This window comes from Fomitopsis serialis (assembly GCF_022376445.1).
Source record: "Fomitopsis serialis strain Sig1Antser10 chromosome Unknown B0H18scaffold_2, whole genome shotgun sequence".
Classification (NCBI taxonomy): domain Eukaryota; kingdom Fungi; phylum Basidiomycota; class Agaricomycetes; order Polyporales; family Fomitopsidaceae; genus Fomitopsis; species Fomitopsis serialis.
The window spans coordinates 228094-249391 of record NW_025954962.1 but is presented as its reverse complement, the minus strand read 5'-3'; the positions used below and the strand labels follow the sequence as shown (position 1 = coordinate 249391).

General features: G+C 55.7%; 9 protein-coding genes across 9 annotated transcripts; 6 read left to right on the top strand and 3 right to left on the bottom strand.

Annotated features, from left to right (window-relative positions):
* Positions 1-43: 43 nt before the first annotated feature.
* Positions 44-1681, bottom strand: B0H18DRAFT_969037 (P-loop containing nucleoside triphosphate hydrolase protein). The gene is made up of 8 exons (XM_048043561.1): positions 1220-1681; positions 1132-1163; positions 1039-1077; positions 964-982; positions 724-905; positions 558-664; positions 366-499; positions 44-306 (listed from the first exon to the last, which is right to left on the bottom strand). Exons 1-8 carry the CDS (start codon positions 1233-1235, stop codon positions 248-250), a joined length of 588 nt encoding a protein of 195 aa, XP_047900164.1. The 5' UTR covers positions 1236-1681; the 3' UTR covers positions 44-247.
* Positions 1682-2276: 595 nt separating this feature from the next.
* Positions 2277-3380, top strand: B0H18DRAFT_1112959 (phosphoglycerate mutase-like protein; the record flags this gene model as incomplete). The annotated part of the gene is made up of 9 exons (XM_048032887.1): positions 2277-2322; positions 2371-2395; positions 2455-2461; positions 2526-2607; positions 2660-2870; positions 2922-2982; positions 3038-3161; positions 3218-3246; positions 3300-3380. 9 exons carry the CDS (start codon positions 2277-2279, stop codon positions 3378-3380), a joined length of 666 nt encoding a protein of 221 aa, XP_047900163.1.
* A 766-nt stretch (positions 3381-4146) lies between these two features.
* On the top strand, positions 4147-7141 carry B0H18DRAFT_186702 (uncharacterized protein). The gene is made up of 6 exons (XM_048037019.1): positions 4147-4161; positions 4230-4815; positions 4873-5108; positions 5160-5958; positions 6011-6097; positions 6147-7141. The coding sequence occupies exons 2-6, from the start codon at positions 4387-4389 to the stop codon at positions 7089-7091; spliced, it is 2496 nt and encodes an 831-aa protein (XP_047900162.1). The 5' UTR covers positions 4147-4161; positions 4230-4386; the 3' UTR covers positions 7092-7141.
* A 573-nt stretch (positions 7142-7714) lies between these two features.
* B0H18DRAFT_969022 (uncharacterized protein) lies at positions 7715-9106 on the bottom strand. Its single transcript, XM_048043560.1, has 6 exons — positions 8793-9106; positions 8468-8736; positions 8158-8349; positions 7910-8102; positions 7850-7871; positions 7715-7817 (listed from the first exon to the last, which is right to left on the bottom strand). Exons 1-6 carry the CDS (start codon positions 8897-8899, stop codon positions 7743-7745), a joined length of 858 nt encoding a protein of 285 aa, XP_047900161.1. The 5' UTR covers positions 8900-9106; the 3' UTR covers positions 7715-7742.
* An 819-nt stretch (positions 9107-9925) lies between these two features.
* On the top strand, positions 9926-11745 carry B0H18DRAFT_969012 (mitochondrial carrier). The gene is made up of 9 exons (XM_048043559.1): positions 9926-10120; positions 10385-10522; positions 10578-10607; positions 10631-10727; positions 10782-10959; positions 11013-11026; positions 11058-11164; positions 11223-11413; positions 11472-11745. The coding sequence occupies exons 1-9, from the start codon at positions 10064-10066 to the stop codon at positions 11485-11487; spliced, it is 828 nt and encodes a 275-aa protein (XP_047900160.1). The 5' UTR covers positions 9926-10063; the 3' UTR covers positions 11488-11745.
* B0H18DRAFT_969010 (uncharacterized protein) lies at positions 11746-13439 on the top strand. The gene is made up of 7 exons (XM_048043558.1): positions 11746-12157; positions 12221-12311; positions 12334-12397; positions 12430-12499; positions 12565-12656; positions 12717-12818; positions 12878-13439. The coding sequence occupies exons 1-7, from the start codon at positions 12052-12054 to the stop codon at positions 12953-12955; spliced, it is 603 nt and encodes a 200-aa protein (XP_047900159.1). The 5' UTR covers positions 11746-12051; the 3' UTR covers positions 12956-13439.
* A 171-nt stretch (positions 13440-13610) lies between these two features.
* Positions 13611-14652, top strand: B0H18DRAFT_1205988 (uncharacterized protein; the record flags this gene model as incomplete). Its single annotated transcript, XM_048036158.1, has 2 exons — positions 13611-14539; positions 14596-14652. Exons 1-2 carry the CDS (start codon positions 13844-13846, stop codon positions 14650-14652), a joined length of 753 nt encoding a protein of 250 aa, XP_047900158.1. The 5' UTR covers positions 13611-13843.
* An 83-nt stretch (positions 14653-14735) lies between these two features.
* Positions 14736-15599, top strand: B0H18DRAFT_1112953 (uncharacterized protein; the record flags this gene model as incomplete). The annotated part of the gene is made up of 4 exons (XM_048032886.1): positions 14736-15001; positions 15055-15256; positions 15312-15468; positions 15541-15599. 4 exons carry the CDS (start codon positions 14736-14738, stop codon positions 15597-15599), a joined length of 684 nt encoding a protein of 227 aa, XP_047900157.1.
* Positions 15442-20976, bottom strand: B0H18DRAFT_968994 (ER-golgi trafficking TRAPP I complex 85 kDa subunit-domain-containing protein). The gene is made up of 17 exons (XM_048043557.1): positions 20737-20976; positions 20425-20682; positions 20152-20305; positions 19662-20097; positions 19287-19613; positions 18999-19223; positions 18734-18859; positions 18526-18682; positions 18291-18472; positions 18016-18229; positions 17792-17964; positions 17161-17742; positions 16894-17114; positions 16653-16836; positions 16173-16603; positions 16019-16123; positions 15442-15967 (listed from the first exon to the last, which is right to left on the bottom strand). Exons 1-17 carry the CDS (start codon positions 20870-20872, stop codon positions 15721-15723), a joined length of 4158 nt encoding a protein of 1385 aa, XP_047900156.1. The 5' UTR covers positions 20873-20976; the 3' UTR covers positions 15442-15720.
* Positions 20977-21298: the final 322 nt, after the last annotated feature.

The following is a 21298-nucleotide window of genomic DNA, read 5'->3' as shown; positions in this document are numbered from 1 at the left end:
CGAAGCTAAGAAAACAACGGAAGAAGGGGGACAGGGGGAGATCACCGAGAAGCCGACGCCAGGGTCCCTAATCGCCAAAGGCAACCCAACTGCCATAACACCCTGCAAGTCTGCGAACGAAGGGTAGGCCGAGAAACGGACGAGGAGCATGCAGCGCAGTCGTAAATGTGGGTGTATATTCGTGCAGATGGCAGAGAAACGCGCTGCAGCGGTTCCCGAGTCCGAGGCGTGTGAAATGTGACGTGCATTAAACGATGATGCACCCCTTCTTGTCTGCCTTCTTCTTGGGCTGCGGAGGAGGGTTGACTTTGATACGTGTGTGAGCACAAAAACTTTCAGCGCCGACCCATGAAGATTGCACTCACGAACAGCGCGGATGGCCTCATCGAAGACGGTCTTGAGACCCTTCTGCGTCAGCGCGGAACATTCAAGGTATTTCACGGCTCCAATGTCTCTCGCCATAGCCACGCCCTGCGCGTATTGTATGGGCGCCATGCGACTGAAAGGACAGCAAAGGTTAATGAAAGATGAGGCCGGACAATCTCAAGGTTACATACCGCTCCCTCAGCTTCTCAATGGTGCCGGGATCCTCGCGAAGATCGAGCTTCGTACCAACCAGGACGATTGACGTGGACGGCGCGTGATGCGAGATTTCAGGGTACCACTAAGCGAGGAGGTCGCATGAGCCTACAGATCAGTCACCAGACAGGAGCAGGGACGCACCTTGGTCCGCACGTTCTCGTAACTAGGAGGGCTGACCAGAGAGAAGCAGATGAGGAACACATCCGTTTGGGGGTATGAGAGCGGCCGGAGACGGTCGTAATCTTCCTGCCCAGCTGTATCCCACAGACCAAGCGAGATCGTCTTACCGTCGACCATCACATTGGCCGAGTAATTGTCGAACACTACATGACCGCGATTTGTGAGACTGAGATTGTCTCAGGGCAAATGGCTTGCGCGTACCGGTAGGGATATATTCGCCCTACGTGTCCGAGATCAGTGTGATGCGACACAGCCGCAGAACGAAGCACGACGTACCGGGAAGGCGTTCGTGGTGTACGAAATGAGCAGACATGTCTACGTACGAGCAGTCGTCAGCCTTGGAAACCGAGCCTCGAACCGATTGCTTGCCTTGCCGACTGCACCATCTCCTACGACGACGCCTACGCGACCAGGTTAGCAACGCCGTGAGAGTGAGCTGTAGACATCCAGCACATACACTTAATGGCCTGCATTGTGGAAATTCTCCAGTCTGTCTATGGTCGAACTGGGGGAGGTGGGCGATGGAGCAGAGGCAAGGCACGTCCGAAAGCCGGATGATGGAGGAGCCAAGGTAGGCGACAGGGCGGTAGAGGGAATTAGACGCGATAAGTGATCAGAAATCACAGTAAACGGTTGAAGCAGGGAATAGTGTTACCTCAAGTGTGTGCTGGGGCAGGAATGGTTACAATGTCAACAATCTGGAAACGGAGTGGTATCGGCTGCGAGGGCGGAGAGCAATGGAGAAGAGAACAGGGAGGAGGATAGAATCGCGCTGTCGAGACGTATCTGGCCACCGGCTCGCAGCGGCGCGACTAAATCCGTTTGACCAGGTCCAGCTGGGCCATCACGTTCCCACGGTTTGTTTCATCGTCGCATCCTGCCCAGTGCAAACGACTCACGAAACAGTCTCCTCGACCGGTCCCAGGTCTCCTCAGGACTACTACGTGTGTCGTGCCGGACTACTGAATGGCGGTCTTACGAAGAATCTCCAATTCGATGCGGCTCCGTGCGACTGTATTGTGTCCAGATCTGCACATTTTGCCGTCATTCCCAGGTGCAGTCAACGGTGTCGAACCTAATGGCAAATGCTCGGAGAACATTCCCATGCGATGCCGCATCTGTCTGGACGTCTGCGGGCCATCGTCTGAAGTAATGCATCGCCTGCTTCATGTAAAGGACAAGCTGTTTGCAATCCATCACAGACACAGCCCGAACACGTTCACTGGCGGTAAGATTGGGGCACGAAGCAGGGCCGCGGAATTGTGTCATGTCTCCGTCCAGAGCGCAGGACACAGTGCTCTCCCGGTCTGTGGACGTCGCGCGGCCGAGTTCAAGTTCGCCCCGGAAGAATAGCCGTCGACGCGTCGGTCAGCACGATCGCACGATAGCGATGATATCACTGCGGTGTCCCTCCACGGCCATGGTCGGTCTTATACGGAGCGCGCCGTTCGTCGTATTTAGACAGTTCTCTCCTCGACGCTCAGGCTACACTCCGTCTAGACCCTCGCTACAATATGTCCAGCCAACGTCCTATGCCCCGCTTGATCCTAATCCGCCATGGTGAGTATCCAACACCTCCAGCATGACATAAACCTGAACATACCGCAGGCGAGACGGAATGGTCCTTGAGCGGGTCAGTAAGCTTGTTCCTTCGTGCTCTAAGATCCAGCTGAAGCGATGCTACTGTTACAGTCGACATGTGAGTGTTGCTGCGGAGGGTTCTTCGTTGTGTCTAGACTGATTGCGCGATGACTACGTTCTAGACCGGTCGCTCCGACATTCCCCTTACGGCGCACGGTGAAGAGAAGACGAAGGAAACGGCGCTTGTCCTGGTAGGAGAAGGCAGTAAGTCCTGCTACAAATGCATATCATTCATTTTGTTCAACGGCACTGCAAGAGGTCATTGACCGAAACAACATCTGCAATGTTTTCGTCTCTCCAAGGATCCGTGCCCACCGCACCTTTCACTTGATGTTTGATCATCTGCCGTCGCCTCCACCCCATGTCATTACGGAGGAAGTACGGGAATGGGACTACGGAGACTACGAGGGCCTGTTGCCAACCGAGATCAAGGAAAGGAACTCCAAGTGGCAGATTTGGGACGATGGGTGAGCTATTCATTTGACACAGCCATCCGGCCGTGCCTTCATGTTTGTTAGGTGCCCGAACGGTGAGAGCACTGAGGAGATGTGCCACAGAGTAGACACCGTCATCGATAAGGTGCGCACAGTCTTACAAGGCTAGAGGGAAATGGTCGGCTTAGCACGGGTCACAGGTCAAGGAGCATCACAGGCAATGGCATGAAGAAGGCAAAGGCAGCCGCGATGTCGTTATCATCGCGCATGGTCACTTCAACCGCGTCCTGATCTCCCGCTGGATCCAGTTCCCTCTTCGCCTCGGTAGAGACTATTCGTGTGGTTCATATGTCTTCACTGACCGACTACGCACCCTCTAGGTACACACTTCAACGTTGAACCCGCGGGAGTGCGTTGCATTCGCCTCCTTATGCGTGACAATAGCTGATAGTCCCGCTCCAGGTCGCAATCTTGAGCTACAACCACCGCAGTCTAGCTGAACCGGCACTGAACGCGTTGAACCTCTATGCTCCGCCGAATTAGACCAGATAAGGGTGTCATCGCAGCGTACATCTCGAGTCCACATAGATACAGAGGATGTATGAGAGTAGAAGCAGAATAGACCGTTGTAGGATACAGCAGCCATGTGCACCGCAATCGTGGACGGAGCGGTGTCAGCACCTGCGAACGGCGCTGAGATGGAGAGAGGGTATCGTGGCGTGGGACGCGTCGGGTACGCGTCTTGTTTTTGTTTGCTTGCCCAACGCGGCCTGCAGATCTCTGCACCAGGCGTGCAGCAGCCTGAGCAGTGTCTGTCCTACTCCATCCTTTCTCGTAATACCCGATACCCCGGTGCAGTACCGCTTACTGCACCACACTCTGATCGCCATGGCGGACGTGGAGCAACCCCAGAGTCCTGTGCTCGAGACCCAAGAAGACGTGGCAGAATCCGAGGGTTCCGAGCAGCTGGAAACCCACCCGGAGGAACCTGAAGATGAAGAGCACGAGGCTCACGAGGCTGGTAGCGTAACAGAAGCGGCCAGTGCGACGGACGAGAAGCTGCAGACGAAGGTGCGGCAGATGAACACGTTGAGGACGGCGTGGCGGACGAAGCCGATACTACTACTGTACCTCTGACCGCGGAGGATGCTGCATCCCCATCTTTCGCTGCTGAGGAGGCTGCGCCCCCGCCCACAGAAGACATGGCCAAGGAGAAATGAAGGAGGCCCCCGCATCTCCGAAGAAGCCCACGGCCAAGCCGTCCGTCAACGTCAAGCCCACCAGGCCCGCTTCGGGCGCACCAGGGTCGCCATTGGTCAAGAAGGTGCGTCAACCGCTTTGGATGTTGTACCACGCGTTCTGAACGCGTCGTGGATCATGCCGTGCATCCAGATTATCAATTCGGGCACGTTTGGGTCTGGCGCGGTCAAGCATGCGCCGACTGCGGTCTCGAAGGCTACCGTCACTCCTGCAAGCCCCACAAAGCCTACCTCTGCCACATCATCGCTCAGGAATCCACTAGTGGTCCATCTGCCGCGCGAAACCGACCATGCCGCCCAAGACCAGCACCAGCGGCGTCCCAGCTCCGACGACCGCTGCCGCGCGGCGTCAGTCTGTTGTGCCCAAGGCACCGACTCCCACTACGGGCAAGGCACCCGCGCCCAGTGCAAGCAGGGCGACTCCCAGCGGAGGGCGGGCATCCTTGGCTCCATCGGCTGCTACTAGGCCCGCGGCGTCGACGACGAAGCCCGCTGCAGATGCTCACGCAGCGGCACCCCGTCCTCGGGCTTCCGTCAGCGGTGAGGTGAAGAGGACTGCCACGACAGTCTCCCGCGTCAGTGCTGCTTCTTCCGCGCGACCGCCCAGTACGGCATCTACGAGACCGGCCAGGACTCCCGGCTCTGGCTCTATATCTTCCCTTAAGGAGGTTGTCAAGGATGATGGAAAGAGCAAGGCTGTCGAGGAGCTGCAGGAGAAGGTCGGTAGCTCTTCTTGCTCTGAGCGCGTATGGTGCGTTTGCTCATGATGTCCTTAGCTGAATGACGCAACCACGTCGCTCGCATCCAAGACCGAAGCAGTCGCTGAGCTCGAGAACCAGGTCACCACTCTGAAGTCATCTCTGGAGACTGCCTGGCGGATATCGAGACGAAGCAATCCACGCTCCAGGCGCTCGAGGAGGCGAAGAGTGAGACGGAGAAGGAGTTGGCTGCCGCTCGTGAGAGTCTGGCGTCGGAATCTGGGAACACGACACTGGACACAGTCCAGACAGAGGTAGGTGTAGTGAACGTGTAGAAAGTCTCGGCACTGACACTGCGATAATAGCTTGAGGAGGCCAAGTCAACTCCGCATCTCTCAAGAGCTCGTTGAGACCCTGCAGTCACGAATTGGGGACCTTGAGACCGAGGTTCAGGCCGCTCAGGAGAACCTCGTAGTCCTGCGCTCGTCTTCCGGAGAGGTGTCCGAGGCGGTTGCCGCTGCTGCCGAGGTCGAACACGCCGCTCTGCTCAAAGCGAAGGCCGACCTTGAAGCGATCCAGGCCGAAGTCGAAAGCCTGAAGGTCGCCCGCGATCAGGCTGCTGCCGACGCCGAGGCGAAGATCGCCGCTCTCCAGGAGCAGGCTTCGCGCCTGGAACCTCTTGATGCTCAGGTTGCGGAGCTCAAGACTGAGAACGAGGAGAAGTCTACCAAGATTTCCGAGCTCGAGATCGAGATCTTGGAGCTCAGGGAGGAGCAGGAGAAGTCGGAGGACGAGCGCACCCAGACCTCCGAGCGCATCAAGGCGCTGGAGGATGACCTGAAGAAGGCCGAGGAGGCTGGTCGCCAGGCCGTCGAGGAGGCAAACGCGAAGGCAGCTGACGACCTCGCCAAAGCGAACGAGGAGAAGGCCCAGCTACAGGCGGAGATCGGACAGCTTGGGGAGCAGATCGACAAGCTCACCTCTCGCTGCAATGAGCTTGAAAGTCAGTTGTCAGGGGCTGTCGCAGCTCAGGAGGCCACGACGGCAGAGTTGGCGAGCCAGAGCGAGGCGCACAAGGCTGAGCTCGAGAGCCTTCAGACATCGTTCCAGGAGAAAGAGAACAAATTACAGGAGGAACACAAGACCATTTCTGCAGAGCTCGAGGTTTGTCCTCTTCCCGTTGTCACTGCAGACCCCAGCCTCACTCGCTTTACAGAGCCAGGAATCGAAATACAATGCTAAGGTCGATGATGTGAAGGCAGAACATGCCAAGCTCTTGGAAGAGGCATTCGAGCGCGCCAAGGTAGGATGTGAGGCGTTCTGTATTCGTACATATACTGAGAGTCACGCAGAACGAGGCGGGTTCTGCTCACAGCCAGGATCTGCAGGCGCTTCGGGCTGATTCTCAGGTCACGATCGAGCAGCTCCGTGTCGCTCATCAGTCGACCATCGAAGGCCTCAAGGCCGAGCACCAGGCTGAGCTGGAGAGCCAAGTGAAGTCTCTCGAGAAGCAAATCACCAAGCAGGCTCTCGACTTGAAGGCCACGCAGGAGGACCTCGCAAAGGCGAAGGGCGCCGTTGCTTCCTCCAGTGCCGAGTTGGAGTCTCTGAAGCTCCAGCTTGACGAAGCTCGCGCGGTCGCTGCGGCTGTCGATAAGACCGACAAGGACGAGGTGATCGTTCGCCTGCAGAAGGAGCTCTCAAATGCTCGGGATGATCATGCTGCCCTCACCGACATGTTCGTCGCTACCAAAGACTCACTCACAGAGGTATCCAAAAATCACGTGAAGGAGCTGGAGGAAGGCGCGAAGGGCCGTGCGGAGGAGGTTACCAAACTTCGCGCTGCGCACCTGGAGGAGATCTCGGCTTTGACAAGCGAGAAGTCCGAGCTCCAGACGAAGCTGTCTGATCTCGAGGGTGAGCTGGCGACCATCAAGGCGACGTTGGCGACCGAGACGGTATCCTCGCCGAAGAGCAACGGATCCGCGCACGCGCGCACGCCCAGCGTGTCCCGAGATGAGCTGCAGCGACTCCACGAGGCTCACAACCTCAAGATTCACGACATTCAGGCAGAGCACGAGCGAGGAATGAGGGCGCTGAAGGAGCAGTGTGAGCTCGCGGTGGCCAAGGCCAACGAACTTCAACAGGAAGTCGAGCGCAAGGCCATGGAAATCCAATACCTCGAGACCGACCAGGAGGACAGCCAGGACCAGATTACACGGTATGTAAAGATTTTCGGACTGAAGAGTTTCCTCGGGGCTATGTGCACGCTGGCCGTCATATACGGACTATTCTGATTGCGTTGATTCTCAACCGATCCGCTGACACTCGTTTCCACTCATCTCACTCGCCGCACTCATTGCCCTCGTCACTCATTTATTATCGGACTGCGTTATCCTAAATCCGTATACTCATGAACTCTTTTGCCTTTGCACGCCTCGTCCACGCAACAGCATGAAGGAGGACATCGAACATCTCTCGGAACAGCTGAAGAACAAAGAATGAAAGCGATGAGGAACCGGCGTGTCGACCGCGTGGCGACCCCTCCCGGCCCGCCTCACGATAAGTCGCCATCTCCCCATCACTATGCCGCCTGCTGGATCGCGTCTGGTTTTCGCGTTGTTCGTGCTGGAATCCCGGTGGGACTTTCTCTACTTGTACGGTACAGATTGTCATCGTAATGCTCCCGCTAAACCTACTGTTACGCTCGTGCTCTCTCATATCTCACCCTGTCCTTGCTAGTATGTTACCCTCACCTCATACCCCGCGTTGTGCATTGTTCGATGCAGACGAATATAATCAGTTGTAGCCGTATCGGGATGAATAGTTCAAGATGAGAGTAAGTATTGGCTGTGTACGGGGCAACAGGCAAGAAACCAAGCTAGAAGCATTATAGTACGTACTGTCCATTGCAAGACCAATCACTAAACTATCCGCGCAAGCACTGATTATGAGACGAAGCGAAGCATACCCATAGAGTGTATTCTATGAAGATTGTGACGAATGAGGTTCCGGACCGACAGCTGGTCCATATGAACCCCGACCAGATGTTAACTTTGACCGTGACCCGACGCAGGCTACCGAACCGCTCCGAGCCAGGGTGCTCTCGATAGACTTCCAGTCGAGTGCGTCCAGTTCCCCGAGGAGCCGGATCTCCAAGGCAAACGTGGTCAGGCGCGTAGGATCGACGGCGGACAGGAGGCTGGTGACCCAAGGTGTGGAATAGGCGTGTGAGACCGCGCTGCGGATGGTCAGCCTCTCGACCGCAACAGTCGGAGGGATGTTGAACGTGCGCGGCAGGAGGACAACTGGACAGCCGGTCAGTCGGAGGTAAGTTACAAGCAGTGCATGGCATGTACTGACCATTCAAGCCAGGACGAATCGGGTGCCATTCGATGTCGAGCTCGGTCAGCGACTCCCCGATGTGCTCCAGCAATACGCTGAGAGCATAGGCATCCTCCTCGGTCGAGAGGGTGGCCGACAGGCTGTGGATACGGCGGTGATGGTTCCCGCGAAGCAGGAAGCCGATGACAGAGCTGTGATCGACGTCTCTGCCTAGGACCAATCTTCGCAGGCTGGGCGCATCGAAAGAGGGTGGCGAACATCACAACTCGCTGATGCCCAACAACGCCGCAGAGGTCAAGGCTTGCAGCCAGGGCACGAGTAGAACAACGTGCGAAGTCTTCGAGGGCTGGGAACTCGCAATACTGGAGGCAGAGCTCTGTTATTGGCCTCTCCTCGGGCATGCAACGCAGGACGCTAGCGGACGTGGAGAGGAGAAACCCTCCGAGAGACTCCAAATTGCCGAGGTAGCCAAGAATGATGGGGAGGATCTCTTCCACTTGCGCAAGATCAGCCGCGGTGGCCTTGTCGAGCTTTGATATTCGGAGGACGCGGACGTAGGAGCCAGAAGGGGACAGGCCTGCAATAGTCGCTTGAACCCTGCAAAAAGCTCGGGTTTGTGTAGAAGAACCTCGCAATAAAGGTGGAAGCGAGACGTCGGCACCCAGTCGCGGCATGTGAGACTGCAAGCCATTAACGTCTTCCGGTCATTATGGAGGTGGTCGATAACGTAGTCACAGAGCTCCGGTGGTACAGTAGGCATGTTGAATCAGGACTGTGTTGAAGTCGACACCAGTCAGTTGTGTTAACCGGTCAAATTATGGACGTACGAGTTGGAGGGTATCAAGCGTTCAAGGTTCGTTCGACGCAGGCAGCGTAAACTGGGAAAATGAGAACAGAGATATATAGGGGAGCTACGAGAAAGGACGGAGCGGACAGGGGCTCGAAAGCGCAGACTAGATTTGCCTCCGCCCGACTAAAATATGCGGCGATGTAACAGACGTGAGACAGTGCGAGACAAGCGGGGCCATGTCCGCTGATGGTGTCGGACCTGTCCAGACGGTGAGCGGCGCGCCCGGGAATGACGACGGCGGTTGAAACGTTCATGGACAAAGCCGCTTTGTCGCGGCGTAAGAGGGAAATGGGCTATCACCATTGCCTTGAGTATAACGTAAAGTCACTGGAGGTAATAGGTCCCCCGAATCTTCTCTCGATTGGCGAGCGACGGCTGCTTGCAATGCGGCAAACTCGACGGCGTATTCCAATGACCTTAAGCAAGGTTGAGCTCGAGGAGGCTATGAAAAGCCAATGGCGTGGCTCCTGAATGACCATTAGCACGGCTCCGCATGTCTAACAAGCCGATGTCACTCACCGCCAAAAAACGGAGCGCTGTTGTACGGCACCCTCGCAACATCATGGTAATACTGGCTAGCTCACTGTTGGACATGTCGCACCCATCAAACAGGCCAGCGATCAAAGATTTTGGCCTCAGGTGCGCACGCTACTCAGGCGGATGAGCTGATGGCTGGAGTCGTTTGACCAATAGCGGCCCTCCTGTGCTTCCGCCATGGCAGTTTCCCGCTTCGGAAGAGCCGATCTTGAACGCCTCAGAGACGTCGTGCACAGCTCGTCGTGGCTGTCGCGACCCCTCGAGCTGTTGTCGAGCCTCCTCTGCAGCACGTCGGTGACGCCAATAGGGCGATGTGGTACCATGGGATGAAAGTGGGACGATTGCAGCATAGGGGCGGGAGCGCCTCCGCGTAGGATGGGACGGGGGCCCTGCGGTGTTTGCGGAGGCCAAATAGTGGGCCGTTGCGCGCGCGCCCTTCCGAGTCGGGCCATCCCCACCCCAATAGATATCTCGTGTCACCGCCAGCTCACACCAGTTCTCTCCTCCACTCCCACCACCTCCTCACGCGTCCCAGCCATGGCCATCGAAAAGAGCTTGCCCGGCCAGAAGGGTGTTAACTGGTCTAACATTGCTGTCGGTCCGTATACGCGTCTGTGGCTGAGCTGTCCACGCGGAACTCATTAATTGCTGTGCTTTCAGGCGGGATCATGAACATGGTAATGTCTACGTTTCGGGTCTGGGCATGCAGGAGTTGACTATTCCATCGTCTTTGTGCGTGTAGTTCGTGAGTAGTGCCCTCTGTCGTGTGAGACGTACCCCACTGACGACGTGTACAGGAGGCAAGTGGCTGAGAGCATCTCGGGTATACATTCACCTTACTCTCTGACTTGCGAGTAGGTCACGACACTGGGGCAACCTCTGGAGGTGCTCAAGACCCAGATGGCGGCGAACCGGTCGCAATCCATGTTCCAAGCCGTCCAGACCGTATGGAGTCGTGGAGGCGTACTGGGATTCTACCAGGGTCTGATTCCATGGGTGCGCGGCATGTGATTTCTACCCTTACCCGGTGCCTTACGCTCGATGAATGTAGGCATGGATAGAGGCTTCGACGAAGGGTGCCGTTCTTCTCTTCACCGCTCCGAGGTTGAGAGCAAGGTGGTGGGCCTGGGCATGAGCCCGGGAGCAGCTGGTCTGATTGGCGGCATGACGGGTGGTGTCGCGCAGGCGTATGCGACCATGGGTGGGTCTTTCGAGACTGGCTTGCTCTGCCCTCTTTAGCTCATGATCATGCAAGGTTTCTGCACATGTATGAAAACGGCGGAGATTACGAGGCATAAGCAGGCGGCAACGGGCGTTAAGCCGCCCTCAACTTGGGTCGTCTTCATGGACATCTACCGTCGGGAAGGTCTCAAGGGCATCAACAAGGGTGTCAACGCTGTCGCCGTCCGGCAAATGACGAACTGGGGATCCCGGTATGTCGAATTGTCTCATCCTGGCACCTAGATGGTTTTATGCAGATATCCAGGATGGGTTTTGCGCGTTTAGCTGAGACAAGCATCAAGAAGCTAAGGGCAAGGCGAGAATGAGAAACTGACTGCTCTGGAGAAGATCGCATCCTCGTCAATAGGTGGTGCTCTTGCCACATGGAATCAGCCGATCGAGGTCGTACGAGTCGAGGTTGTCTGAGCCTCGATCTGCATAGCACTGGCTGATATGCGCGGCGGACGCGATGTAGATGCAATCGATGGCAAAGTCGGCCAGCGCGGATCCTAAACGCCCCCAGAAAGCCACCATCGTCAGCACTCTGCAGTACGTCTACAGGGAGAACGGCCTGAAGGGCCTCTATCGTGGTGTCACTCCGCGTATAGGTCTCGGCATCTGGCAGACGGTGTGCATGGTCTCGTTCGCGGACTACGTCAAAGTCTGGTGAGTTCCGGTTGATCATTGCCTGTTGCCCACGGCGTCATGCTTATGCATTGTACAGGGTCAAAAGCAGGTAAAGGGTCTGCTGTTACCGTGGATTGGATTAGAGACATCGGACGCCTGCTAGCAGGCGGACTCAGATTTCGTCACGGATTTATTGCTACGATACTTACTCACATATTCATGCTTCAATCATTGCTTTCTGCGTGAGGATACACTCTCGGATGACTCTGAACCGCTCATTCCCTGCTCAATCACGTGCCGCGCTTCTCAAGTTCTGCCCACACGGGGTAAGAGAAGCGCAGGTAGGAGGCGTACTATCTCTGTGAAACTATAACGAGTCTCTCACACCGGTGCGACAATGAAGGCCGACAGACGCGTCGTTCAAGTGACGCCTTTGGTATCATACGCATGGAGGATGGATGAGAGCGGCTGCGGCGTTTTGGGAATCATGCAAACAGGTTAGACTTAAGTTCGAGAGTCGAGCGGCCCCCGTGATTCGGTCACCATCATATTCAGGACAACAGGTGCCCCTCTGCGGGCGTGTAACATGCACACTCCTGTCTACCGTCCAGCCGACAGGCCCGTAGGCAACTCTGGTCCGACGTCGCGGCTTGAGAACGAACCACCACACGCGCACGATGAGCACCGTAGCTGCACCCAGGAAGATCAACCCCCTCCTTGCCGCGTACTTGGCAAACCTCGTTGCGCATCCCTTGCGGACAAGGCGATCACTAGCGGTGAGTCGTCGTACTCCATAACGTACATGACAGATCTCTGACATACGAACCGACTCGTCGCGCGCTTCAGGGGTCCTGCAGTTCATCCAGGAGGTGCTCGCGACGCACCTCGCAGGCGTCCCTGCGAGGCGGGTCTCCAAGGATGCCCCCTCTACGCGCACGTCCTCGCGCTTGCCAAGATAGAGTCAAGGCTCCGAAAATGACCCTGTACGGCATGCTCATATCTGCGCCGATGAGCCACGCGCTGGTGGGCTTGACGCAGAAGCTTTCGCGGGCAAGACGAGCCTCGCGGCGAAGGTGGGGCAGCTGCTCGTGAGCAATCTGGTTGTGGCGCCCATCCAGATCGCCGGTGAGTCGCCTGTTGATGCGTGTGGTCGCGGCGGACGCACTGACATGTTCTCGGAACGGCTACAGTGTATCTGTCGTGCACGGCGGTAATCAACGGTGCACGGACCGTGGACGACGTACGAAAGACCGTCAAGGCGGGCTTCATGAATGCTCTGCGTGTGCGTGCCCAGTGCTCTCGAGTGTTCTCTCTCACTAAATGCTCCACGGGTCTCGAATAGGTGACTTGGATGACGCTTCCCCTTACCATTGTGATCGCGCAGAGGTATCTTGCTCCCGAGCTTTGGGTGCCGTTCATGAATTTGGTCCAGTTCGTTACGGGGGTAAGGGTCGACGGTTCATCTCTGCGTACGATACGAGGTAACTGACTTGCAATACCCAGACCTATTTCAACACGAAGATGAAAAAGATACGGATGGCCATGGATGCGAAGGGCAAGAAGGAGGAAAAACGGGAGTAGCACCCTTGGCGGTACCACCCGGTCAGCCCTGTACTCCCGCGAGGTCGCCAGGTCACGCTATATCTCTGGCTCGAATCATCAGCTGCTTCCCTTGAGATTGGCCGCTGGTATTTCAATGCACGAGGCGACCCGCTGCAACATGTGTAGACCTAATCTGGCATCGGTGAGATCGGGTATACTGAGTACTGAGCATTCGTAAGGATCAGGCATCCCAGCTGTCCTTGCTCGCCGTAATGGGTTTGACTTGCCTCCGTTCAGTGCTTTCTCAGTACGCGTCACCTTATGATAGGTGTTTCTTAGCATGACACAGGTTCAGTCCGCCAGAGTCGCAGCTTTGCAAGACAGCGAGCGAAAGCAGGACCTGCCGATACGATGTATGCATGTTCTCTGCGGCTGCCTGTAACAGACTGAAATATGTCAGCCATGCCAATCCGAAATTGGCGGAACTTTTGTGACCTGGGAGGGAGAGGGACGGGTCTCGGCGTGTCACTGAAGTCTCTCGGAAGGTCCCCAGCGAATGAACCTGAAGTATCTATACGAATCTTAGCTCAATCTTAGCTCCTCGACAAATCCACGGGAACTAGATACCGTTATTCGTCATTAACCCCTCGGGCCCGAGGACAACCCACAGTACGGTATTATTCCCCTGCATACGCGCTCGGAAATTTCCAGTACACGGCCCGTGAGGTGCGAAGTCGTTCAGAACCAGCATGCCGTCTGGTGGATAGCGTCCACGGCAATGCAATGACTTTATCGCCGGGCTACAGCTCCGAGGTCGTTTGTTAGATACCCCACTAAGGCTGCCTCTGGACATCTGGGACAGAAATTTGTGCCATTGAAACCCTCAGTGCCGGGAAGCCAGAAGTGTCGTACTGTGACGCAGTCAAGATGGCACCCCCAGGCTGGACCGCTGTTCCACACGCCGACGCTCTCCCTGGCCTCACCTACACCCGTCCGTTGAGCTTGAACGAGACTGGGTACTATTGGGACTGCCGCTTCCAAGGCACGACCGACCTCGTCTGGCATTACATTGTCCAATCAGGCCCGGAACTCTTCACCAACGCCAATGTCGCTCGAGCGTGGATACTCCTGAAAACGAGGTACCCCCTTCTGGGTTCGAGGGTCTGCACGGACGGCGGCGACTCGCAGGAGTTTCGCTTCGAGGTCGCTCCTGAACGATTGGCTCAAGTGCTACCAGAGGAGCTCATCCGCAAGCCGATCACCAATGCCGACGATGCCTTGGCCGTCATTGACAATATCATACACGGTGAACAGCGGATCTTTGCGACGCTCCCCGCCCGCCTATTCGTCCTAGATCGAGCAGACGACGATAGCATTCACCATGTTATCATCAATACGACTCACTTTATCACCGACGGCGTGTCTCATATCATGCTATGCCGTGCTTTCTTCGACATACTGTCGAGGCCGTCGCTTGAGCCCATCACCGACCTAGGCAAACGCCTCGCCATGGTGGTCCCTTGCGAGGAGCTGCATCCCGGTAGACGTCTCAGTGTGCCGACGCAGAGGTGGAGGCGAGCTATCGGCGCCGTAATCTATAATTTACGAAGAGCGAAATTACGGGTATGCACGGTGTCCTCTTGTTTTGCAAGGAAGTCGCAATGATAGTGAGATGGCAGGGTGGACATACGTTGCCCGGGAATTTCAAAGCAGAACCTACTGCACTCCCGCTGTGAAAAGGGATATACGACATAGCCTATCAGCCGAAACGACCGCAACCATCCTGCGGTCTTGTCGGGACAAGGATATCACACTCACCATGGCCCTTCCTGTCGTTGCGCAGGTTGCGACCGCGCGAATACTGCAAAAGCTGCATCGTCAGGGGAAACTATCCGACGCAGAATGGGAGCGCCGCAGGCGTGAGGCCATGCATTTCTTTCTTCCTGCCAACTTGCGGCCGCATCTTGACCAGGAATGGCTGGACAAAGGGGGCTCATCCGAAGTCTTCCTGTCCGTCAACCTCTTCTACTGCACCCTGCCCTTTATGCCTACCTGCGACGACTCTTCGTCTCCAGATGTCCCTCGGTCCGAAGGCTGCTGTCAAAAGATCGTTTCTTTTCGCGGTGCAGTCTCATAAGAGAGCAAATGTCAAGTTACATGCACCATCCGCTTTTCCTGGAGATGGTGGAGGCTAGCCTACAACCATCTGTCTCGAAACGAAGACTCATTGCATCCCTCTGGGATGGTCGTGCATCTGGAGAGCCGCCCCAAAGCGAGATACTGCCGACTGTATTCGGAGACGATACCACGTTCACCGTCGGCGTCTCCAGCGGTGGGAATGTGAGGGCCGTAGTAATGCATGAGCGTATATTCTCTGACACACGCTCACCTCTAGTACGACGTACTGCAACCTTCGCACTACCCGCTCCCTCCTAGCGGCGAAGAGGCCACCTGCAGTGCTGCCGAAGCGACTAGCGCTGCGATGCATCCGCTCCTTCGGATTACTTCATGGGAGACTCATCTTCATGTAAGGCCCGCGTACTTCTACCTGGGTGCGATCACAACCCAGGGTCGCATCTCTTTTCTACTGAGTTGGGACGGAAATGTTTTCGATCACTCACTAGTCCACGAATGGTTCGAAGAGGTTGAGCACGTCCTCGTATGGTATCTCGGGCACGAGTGAAGGCGAGAGACTTGTCGCATGACGCAGGCACATCGACCTGCATATCACATGTGTGTCGTTCAGTATTTAGAGGGGCGTAGCGGTGCGGGTGAAGTAACACGATCAATACATACATCCTTGATTATGTCTGCGAGGTGTCAACAACGGAGAAACATACACGGTGTTCTAGTGGAGGTCCCTGTACATAGCGAAGATGCCTTGTATGTGTCCGTTCAGATGCATTCACTTGCGTCTCGGCTGTCCAGTCATCGAGCCTGAAGCTCCCTGGCCGTGTAATCCATACTTTGCTGTCAACGACGGCCGTGCCATACGGCTCAATCCCCCGGTGGTGGGTGAGACGTCCCGCATATCGAGGTGATAATAACGTACTGGAAACCAGTGTTAGTCAAGGCACCAACAGCCACAAACATAGCACGCACGGTGTCTGCACATCCGATGGACTCGCTGCTATCCGCAAAGTGACGCGCGACGGATGTGTAGGTGAGAGATTTTTGAGGGTATACCTGACCGATACGCTGCACGGGCTAGCACTGTGTTTGTGAATGCGTGGAGGGGCAGGCGACTATCACTTACCCTTCGGAGAAATCGTGTCGGACTGTACCGTCGACGCAAGGAATCACAACCGTAGGATCCATCTCTGCGTTCCACTCGCTCTCTCGAATGGCCCGTATGATTTCTGAGCGCTGGCGTTGTGTCTCGGCATACATGGATCGCTTGACCTTGACGTTTTCTGCTTCATCGATTATGCGATCCAAGTATGCGTGGTTGGCCCCAAGGGACAATCCTGGCACAAGAACGTGTCCACTGCGGCTTTCTCCCTCGAGTTCCCAGAAGAGAATAATATCTATAGAGTAAGGGTTGACCAACGGGAATATGCGAGGATGGCTGTCGGGTGGTATGTATGGATGTGACGTTTGGGCGCGTCGGGTACTGTATGTTCGTCGACCACAGTGGATGAAATGAGCCATTGATGGAATCGTCACTGAACGTATCGCTGTACTCTGCTATACCGCGTTACGAGATCCAGGGGACGGTCGACTGTAGTACACATACCTTGGATATATGTTGGCAATTTATGTTCAGTGGTGGCGGATCAGAGTCATCCGGTTGTTCACCTCGCAAAATCGCCGCAAGTTTGCTAGATACAAACTGCAGAGTCATCTGTGGTCCTTGGCTCTCTCTCCACGGGATGATACCAAGATGGACCTTTGTAATCTGCTGTGGTTGGACAATGTCACTGCATATAAGCGCGGTTAGTTCAATTCAGGATTGATGAGTATTCTGGCCGACGAACAGAGAGCAATTTCCCATACACTGTGACGTCCACAATGGGCTCACAGTGGTCACTTGTGTCAGACGTAAGTTTCCCGACTCGGACACATTCTCCAGTTCAAGACTGAGACCGTAAGAGTGTTCGAGTGATCTGCTGGGCTCTGCCGAAGCAGCTATTCGGAAGACAGGCGCCACTTCGTAGGGCCTTGTTACCCGTACGCATCGGAACGGCGCGCCTTCTCCCTAATAAAACTTAGTTATATTTTGACCAGCTCACAAGAGAACTCACCTCGCGGAAGACGAAGAGCAGGCTGAGATCTCTTTCGCCGACCTGGGACGCGTGAAGTGTGAGAGCAATTTGCAACGACTCTCCAGGGGCCAATTCTGGTGTTCCTTGGGCGTCGCCCGACAATATCCTGAAGGGTTCTCGTCGGCGTAGTGAATTCGACAACCTCAGCGTTTCCGCGAGGGAGCCCTCTGATGATGACGCGGCGGGGAAGCGGTCAGCATCAACCTTGTCGGACTCTACCCAGAGTTCGTCTTCTCTGCTCGAGACCATCCAGGCTTCGCTGATTGGTCTTGTCCCCGAGTTCGTCACCCATAGCCTGAGACGCTTATACTCTCCCTCGACAAGGATAAGGTGCCTGTCATCGACGAAGTTCGCTCGTAAGCGTTGTCCGGCGTCTTCCACGTCAACTTTGATCAGGATGTCCGAAGCGTATGCCTTCACTTGTCTCTGTTGAGAGGTATCATGCAATCGTCGGCCGCGCAACGCCAGGGACTCAGACACCGGTAGTAGCGATAGGAATTCGAAAACGACGTGAGTGACTTGCAGGGATGCGGGCCTGGCACATTTCACTGCGACAGGGATCTACGTACTCGAGTGAGGCAAAGATACACTTGCGTGATAGGGGACGTACAGTACGATATTCCCTGGCACCCAGGGTAATGCCGTCGACTACTTCGACTTCAACGAAGTCGGGAGTAACTGAGGCATCTGGAGAAGATGTTTCTCGCACAACAACGGACAAACCCGATAGGGTTACTTCGACATCCAAAGGATTCCGCATACCAAGGTCGACCCAGAAGTATTCTGCATAGCCTCAGCTCAGCGGAGAAAAACAAAGCAAGTTAATGAACCAACCATCCACGGCGGCCTTGCTACTGCGTTCGAGTTTCTCTTTGCCTCTTGACGCCCAAAAGTAGGCCCAGTCTTCCTCGCGCCTTGTCCATTCCTCAGGATCGCCTTCGATGTTGTTCCCAGGAAAGCGTACTCCGGTTTGTTTGGGCTCACAGAAAGTCACAGGCAGTTGGAGCGAGGCCGACTTCCATCTCTCTGGCTCGGTCTCCTTCAAATGCTAAGCAAACGTCACGTTTGCTTATTTCACTGCGCGGATGTTATACGCTATGAAGTCTCACCTTCGCAGCCACTCGGAAGTCCTCCAAATAAACTTTGTCCGTAGTGATTTGATCCTCAAAACGTGCCTTGCCATCCGCTCCTTCGTCAGATAGAGACGTGCTGAGATCCGAGCCACCTCGCAGAAGCCCAAGGAAATAGCGAACTGCGTTCTCCGTGTCGCCAGTAGTATATAAAAGACGACCTACAGAGGCACATATGTGTGAGACATTCCGTCAAAGGTCATTATGTGCTCACCTAGCTCGTGTTCGATGCCAGGTTGCACAGTTGGGAACCCTGTCCAGTCGGCGGGATCCCGAGCTTCGCTCTCCCAAAAGGATGGTGACAGTTCCTTCGGTGTCTGTGGTCTGTACAGCTCGTGGGCTTTCCGGAAAAGGAACATCGCGAGGATTTTCTGTTCGTTGTCAATTCAGCACAGGACGAGCACAAAGAACTGTTGACTCACTGTGCCTGCTTTCTCAAGTCGGTCAGCAGCAAGTAGGTACCACAAAGCGGCGCGTCTCCGAGCGTTCTTCTTCTCGCTCAAGAAAGCCGCATGCGCGTACAAGAGCATACTTGGCGGCTCTTCTGCCTTGAACAATCCTTAGTCGATTAGTTCGTGCCCATACACAGCAGCCGCCGACCCACTACCTCGACTATCCACGACATCGTGGTCATGGAGAGTCGAGACAGCAGAGCCGTAGGCAGGCTGTAGAAGCGAAAGAACGTACGCTGCCGGCAGCTTGGACTAGCCACCTTTCGCCTTCCAGAACGGAGCCCAAGAAATCGCGTTTGTCGATTCCCACTACCCACCGCACTGCATACGACAGCGCGCGCAACTGTGCATGACCGGGCGATTGAAAGTGGGGGTTCGATGGTGAACGCAAAACGGAAAGCGCATGTGCAGCATGCAGGGCCAGGGCAGGAGAAGGTGCCAGCAACAGCGGCAACACATCCTACGTACAGACATGTTAAGTATGGGTATTTCAAGTCCACTTGAGACTGAGAAGATCACTCACCGAACCACCTCGTCCCTCCTTTCTGAGAGCCTCCCAAATGGATGTCGCCAACTTGTAGTCGCCAAGCATGGTGGCGAACTCAGCGAGTCGTCTTTGTTGAGTGACGGTTCCCTCGACGAGCGTCCCAGCGGAAGACACGGAAGCGATAGAGCTGATAGAACTGTTCGCCTGGTGTGTCTTAAACCTGGAAGACACTGATGATATGGAAGTGTTTGAGCCATGCGCAGGCGTTGATGGCGCGGTGGCCGTAGGAGAAGCCACAGAGGACCCAAAAAGGCGTCGAGTCGACGAGAACAGGCGCGAAGGCAGTCGTCGAGACGAAGAGAACTAGGTCTGGAGTGAGCATCAAGCATACAACGCGTATATATCACGTACGTTCTCGTTCCAATCAATCACGCATTTCTCCATCCAGACGATCAGACTCGTCACAACGAATTCACGCACGAACTTGCCGGTCTGCTGGATGTCAGCCTCACTGAGTCTGAGGGCGTACCCCGTTGGGGATGTCTGCGAGAGGCCTTGCGAAGACGTGTCCCTCTGTCCTGGTGCAAGTACAGAGGGCCCAGGAGAGCGGGGCATGGGGGACATGAGGCCCCGTGGTGTACCCGGAGCAATTAGACCAGCGGGAGTAGGTGCAGGTGCGAGAGGCGGTGTGTCAAAAGCTGAAGAGGGTGGCGGCGGCGGGGGTAAGTGAGGGAGCAGAGCCGGAACAGGAACTGGGGCTGGAAGAGGATCGGTAGGGAGCGAGAGTGGGAGCAGATAGCTGTTCAGGCCATATTGCTTCTTCACCGCATTATATAGAGCTTCCGCGCTGGGGAAGCATCAGCACTTCGCCGAAATCCGCGTCAAGACAGCGGACACTCACATGGGGTCCGTCAATTCTGAATCGGCGGGATGTATAATGAGGTAATAGCGCAAGGCGGTGGGTTCGACCCATGAAGGGAGGTCTATGGGTCGTGTATTAAGGTCTTGTAGAGCTTGAAGCGGATTCACGGCTCGAGTAGACACGGTGATGATGACTGTATATCGAATAGTATGTGTGAAACAGCATGTGGGCATTGAGCACTCGAGGTACGCACTCGCAGCAGGGTGATTCCATCCCTCGTCACTATTGGGAACGCAGTCTCCCTCAACGCACCTCTTACCTCCTCCCACCAAGGTGTCTTATCCCTCCAGTCCCTCCTTTCCTCCGCTCCCGCCTTCGGAAGCTTGGGCTCCATGGCCTTCACCCAGTCCGCGGTCCGATTAGCGACACGCGCACCAATCCAGTCCATTGTACGCGCGGCTCTTCGCTCCTCATCTTCGTGCGCAGCATACTCGATATCTACAAGGTCAGAGAAACGGAGCGCGAAGGTGCTGTGCGACACGGAAGTGTAGGAGGTCGTCCTGGTCGTGACTGAGAACAGATGAGCATTCACGATAACCGAGGTCAAAGTCAAGTAGAACATACCGTTGGGCAACGGAACAAAGGACTGCAGTGTCTGGGCTATTGGTGGCAATCCGGACGACTCGAAGAGTTCATGCACATCCGGCGAGGCTAGTATGCAGATATGTGGACTTAGCGAGACAGGTAGGGTGGGCGGCATGACAAGCACGGTCGCGTCCGTGAACGACCAAGAAGCTGAAGCTGAAGCTCGCTCGCGGATATGCAGTGGATGCTCGTGAGGACTCAGAGGAGGGAATCCGTTCCTACACCCTCGCGGAAGCGCGCGCCACACCGCGTTGGTGGCAAATGTCAGTACATACGTAAGTAACTTACTTGCTGCAGCGCACGCGCACATTCATCGTGTACGGCCACGTACAGAGCCGACTCCACCAATCATTTACACTGCGAAGCCTGACAACCATTCAGTTCTCAAGGTTTCGTGTTGATGCATACTAATACAGCGGACAGAGCCATAGACGTACGTGTACATGTGGATCTAATATACAATAACTACAACGGCCGGGCGTTCACGTCCAAGCAATGCATCCCGTGTTCAGAAGAATCCGCCGCCTCCACCAAAACCATT

Bases quoted from the DNA above. Each gene is read 5' to 3' on its own strand.
- B0H18DRAFT_186702 (XM_048037019.1), top strand. From the start codon at position 4,387: ATGCCGCCCAAGACCAGCACCAGCGGCGTCCCAGCTCCGACGACCGCT. The intron at 5,109-5,159 runs GTAGGTGTAGTG...CTGCGATAATAG, and splicing joins TGGACACAGTCCAGACAGAG to CTTGAGGAGGCCAAGTCAAC. The intron at 6,098-6,146 runs GTAGGATGTGAG...AGAGTCACGCAG, and splicing joins AGGCATTCGAGCGCGCCAAG to AACGAGGCGGGTTCTGCTCA.
- B0H18DRAFT_968994 (XM_048043557.1), bottom strand. From the start codon at position 20,872: ATGCCGCCCACCCTACCTGTCTCGCTAAGTCCACATATCTGCATACTA. The intron at 19,614-19,661 runs GTACGTGATATA...CTCCAGACCTAG, and splicing joins TGATTGATTGGAACGAGAAC to TTCTCTTCGTCTCGACGACT. The intron at 17,743-17,791 runs GTACGTCCCCTA...TCGAGTACGTAG, and splicing joins GTGCCAGGGAATATCGTACT to ATCCCTGTCGCAGTGAAATG.
- B0H18DRAFT_969037 (XM_048043561.1), bottom strand. The intron at 1,078-1,131 runs GCAAGCAATCGG...GCTCGTACGTAG, and splicing joins GAGATGGTGCAGTCGGCAAG to ACATGTCTGCTCATTTCGTA. The intron at 307-365 runs GTGAGTGCAATC...CACGTATCAAAG, and splicing joins TGAGGCCATCCGCGCTGTTC to TCAACCCTCCTCCGCAGCCC.
- B0H18DRAFT_969022 (XM_048043560.1), bottom strand. From the start codon at position 8,899: ATGCCTACTGTACCACCGGAGCTCTGTGACTACGTTATCGACCACCTC. The intron at 8,350-8,467 runs GTTGTTCTACTC...GATTGGTCCTAG, and splicing joins AGCCCTCGAAGACTTCGCAC to GCAGAGACGTCGATCACAGC. The intron at 7,818-7,849 runs GTTAACATCTGG...CATATGGACCAG, and splicing joins TGCGTCGGGTCACGGTCAAA to CTGTCGGTCCGGAACCTCAT.
- B0H18DRAFT_969010 (XM_048043558.1), top strand. From the start codon at position 12,052: ATGAGCACCGTAGCTGCACCCAGGAAGATCAACCCCCTCCTTGCCGCG. The intron at 12,398-12,429 runs GTGGGCTTGACG...TTCGCGGGCAAG, and splicing joins CGCCGATGAGCCACGCGCTG to ACGAGCCTCGCGGCGAAGGT. The intron at 12,657-12,716 runs GTGCGTGCCCAG...GGTCTCGAATAG, and splicing joins GCTTCATGAATGCTCTGCGT to GTGACTTGGATGACGCTTCC.
- B0H18DRAFT_969012 (XM_048043559.1), top strand. From the start codon at position 10,064: ATGGCCATCGAAAAGAGCTTGCCCGGCCAGAAGGGTGTTAACTGGTCT. The intron at 10,523-10,577 runs GTGCGCGGCATG...CGATGAATGTAG, and splicing joins ACCAGGGTCTGATTCCATGG to GCATGGATAGAGGCTTCGAC. The intron at 10,728-10,781 runs GTGGGTCTTTCG...TGATCATGCAAG, and splicing joins GCAGGCGTATGCGACCATGG to GTTTCTGCACATGTATGAAA.